The sequence below is a fragment of the Hippocampus comes genome, unplaced genomic scaffold (genome assembly GCF_001891065.2).
Source record: "Hippocampus comes isolate QL1 unplaced genomic scaffold, H_comes_QL1_v1.1 scaffold106, whole genome shotgun sequence".
In the NCBI taxonomy this organism is placed as follows: domain Eukaryota; kingdom Metazoa; phylum Chordata; class Actinopteri; order Syngnathiformes; family Syngnathidae; genus Hippocampus; species Hippocampus comes.
The window spans coordinates 524,236-527,710 of NW_017842055.1; the positions used below are offsets into that span (position 1 = coordinate 524,236).

Sequence of the window (3,475 nt, forward strand, 5' to 3'; positions counted from 1 at the left end):
GGGGGGCTATGTTGCAGAGCACCCTTGCAATAAGTGAAATCTGTGAGATAGAAATTGAAATACTTCCTAGGGATGGTTTTTGTCGCCTTTAAGCTCCTTAAACACACTTTTAAAAACAACGAAACCACATTTCAAAACCCGATATACGCACAACACGCTCTTGATGAGTATCGCCGTCAGTCGCAGTCACTGACTTCATTTCAATGTCATTTATTTTGATTCATTTGAGAAATGCTCGTGCCAATTTAGCTTTCCGGCTTTGTTTGGTCACATGAAACTTTCACAGTTAAGACTCGTCACTCCCTCGTGCTTTTGTGGTCCCGCAGCTGATCTCGTCGGTGCCCACGCACCGCCTGAAGTTCCTGAAAGAGGCGGGTCACGGCACCAAAAAGGAGGAGATCCACGAGGAGGAGATGACGGCCGACGCCGATGAGATCGACCACGCCGAGATGGAGCTCAGGCGGGGACAGATCCTCTGGTTCCGCGGCCTCAACCGCATTCAGACGCAGGTACGACCGCGGCAACGGTGGACCAAAGCATTGGGACGCGCCGCTTCGTTTCGAAACCGGTTGTCCGTTCGTCTGAATGGTTCCAAATTCGGGGTCCGTAAATAACCGCGGAATACTTCCTGTGGATCGAGGAAGGCCCTGCACTTGGAAAGTGTGCAATTTATCCGCATAGTCAAGTTTGTAAGTCAATGAAAAGTCAGTGCGTGGTTTTCTCTTGAACAGGTGTTGTCTTAATTTCACACTCTGCTGCCACACTCAAGCCCAATAAGCTTCATGGACATTTTCATCCAGTCGTCACTCAACGTGGGAGGCGTGTGCGTGTGCGTGTGCGTGTGCGGGCCCTCCTACAGGATTGATTAACGCTCAGTGAGCGTTAAGTTGTGTCCACGGGCAGTCCCATTCAGTCCCGATGGGCTTCATTAGCCTCGGCGCGAACGCCCGCCCTGCACACACACACACACACACATTCACACACCTACAATAACAGAAGCCAGCTAGCACCCCCCCCCCATGCCACATACACTCAGGAAAGACTGGTATTTCAGTACGAGCGCTAAAGTACGAGAAATGCAATAAACAAAGAGATACACCTTTTGCATTTAAAACGACCACATTGCTTGAAGACGGCTGCGATAGACCCCCCGCATGCCTGCGACCCTTGTGAGCAGTAGCGGATCAGACAACAGGTGAATGGATGGACATTGCTAAGCCATTTGTTTTTTTTCCCGCTCATCTGATTAAATACCTGCCCTACGGTAGTTGAATTTCTCATTGATAATCAATCTATAGATACCGTACTTGTACTGTATTTTATTTCATTAAAACAATGAATTAAAATGAACTTTCTTCATCTAAAAATGAACTGTCACATTGTTCATAATGGTGCTAATAATAAAAATAATAATAACCATGACTTTGTGAAGCACCTTTCAAAACAAGGTTACATGGCACTTAACTGTAAAACAAGCAATAAAAAGTCATACCGTATAGAAGACAGTGAACCAAACTGCACAGAGAAATAAAAAAATGAATAACATCCATCCATCCATTAGCAGAGCCGCTTATCCTCGCGGGGTCGTTCTGCAGCCCATTCCAGCCGCTTTCTGGCAGTAGGCGGGGGACACCCTGAACCGGTTGCCAGCCAATCGCAGGCCACACAGAGGCAAAAAAAATCACACCTAAGGGCAACGTAGAGAGCGATCATAAAGAAAGTAATGTTGCTCATTGGAGCTTGCACCCTTTTCACTTTTGTTTTGTTTTTTTTTTTGTCTTTGGGATCAATGCTAACACGTGAGGAGCTCAAAGAGCGATAGAAACCTCCGGAAGTGACGCAGCAGCCTTTCTGTCACCTTGGCGCATCCTGCCAAGGCGCTGTCTTTTCTTTCTGGAATTTGGTCTCCCCCCTGGGAAGGAAGAAGGAGGGCGGAGGGCGAAGACGAGAGGAGGCGACAAAAAGTCTGCCGGCTAATTAGTGCCTTATCTCTCCACGCTCCTCTTCCTGTCCTCCTCCTCTTAATCCTGGCGACAGCGTGAGGTAGAATTGCTACAAGCTGCACATCGCAGACCGAAGCTTATCGCTCACTCGTTCGCGCCTTCTTCTCGTCCCTGAGTGCCGCCGGCCGGCCTCTTTGTTCGCTCTTCCGTGTCTGCGAAGCTTATCGCTCACTCGTTGGCGCCTTCTTCTCGTCCCCGAGTGCCGCCGGCCTCTTTGTTCGCTCTTCCGTGTCTTCCTTCGGCTTGATCACACCTCCTTCTCCCGCTTTGTCTTCGCTAAATGAATGACACACTTTTCTTCTCCCGTTGTGCTTCTCTCTCCAACTCTGTCATGACCTTAATTCTCTGCCCGTCGTCACCGTCATCGTCATCAGAGTCACCGGCCGCACGATTAGGAACGGCTGACAATGGCATCCGTGTGATGACTTCTTTTTTTTTTTTTTTTTTTATGTGAGAGACCTCAGACGTACGTATTCATCAAGTCGATCGTTCAATGGGTAGGCATGGAAGACCGAAAGGAAGGCGGGGCTTCTTGCGTAGGTCTATTCATGATAGACGTGTCGACCAAATGTCATGTTGCTCAGTCAAACCGACTTTCACTGCTGATTTTTTTAAAGTAACAATGAAGAAACCAATTCCAGGAGGGAGTTTGACAAAATGACCCTAAAACTGCAACTGTCGGACTTCCTGGGTCTTTTTTGGCTGGGATTCTTGAAACGTTTTGGGTGGGTCTACTCGTGATCGGAATATCGATTTCCTTCCATGTCGCTCGGTCAAACTGGCTTTCGAGGCGGAATTTTCAAAAGCGTCTGTCCAGTAATAGGCTTTGCGTAGGTGTATTCACGATAGACGTGTCTACCAAATGTCATGTTGCTCAGTCAAACTGACTTTCACTGCTGATGGTATGAAAGTAACAATGAAGAAACCAATTCCAGGGCAGAGTTTGACAAAATGAGCCTAGAACTGCAAATGTCGGACTTCCTGGGTCTTTTTTGGGCTGGGATTCTTGAAACGTTTTGGGTGGGGTCTACTCATGATCGGAATATCGATTTCCTTTCATGTCGCTCGGTCAAACTGGCTTTCGAGGCGGAATTTTCAAAAGCGTCTGTCCAGTGATGAGAAAAGATGCGATAGCCTTGAAATAAAACTTATTCTTGTAAACAAGATGGAGGCTTCTTTTGCTTGTGGTCCAGCAAATCAAGCAATCGCCTAACGTCACCCTTGAGGACTTTTCTCTCTGGCTGGTGTGCGTGTGTGTGCGCGCGCGCTGTCTAACTTTCTTCTTCCAGCTTTGTCTAACCTCGTCCCTCCAGTAACCGTCCCTCCTTTGCGCCCTCCCTCCTCGGCTTCCTTCAGATGGACGTGGTGTACACCTTCCAGACGGGCCAGGCGGCGGTGCCCGGTGCCCTGCGCCGGCAGCCCTCGGTGGTCAGCCAGCCCAATGACGGCGCCGGCGCCAAAACGCTCTCTAG

At 48.8% G+C, this 3,475-nt stretch overlaps 1 protein-coding gene across 3 annotated transcripts in view; it reads left to right on the forward strand.

The window, feature by feature from the left end:
- Positions 1 to 3,475, forward strand: part of LOC109510289 (plasma membrane calcium-transporting ATPase 1-like) — a 56,152-nt gene that overhangs the window by 44,823 nt on the left and 7,854 nt on the right. For all 3 annotated transcript variants that reach the window (XM_019860488.1, XM_019860486.1, XM_019860487.1), the window contains one exon: positions 327 to 509. In XM_019860488.1, the coding sequence (XP_019716047.1) occupies positions 327 to 509 (183 nt within the window). The remainder of the gene's footprint in view (positions 1 to 326; positions 510 to 3,475) is intronic.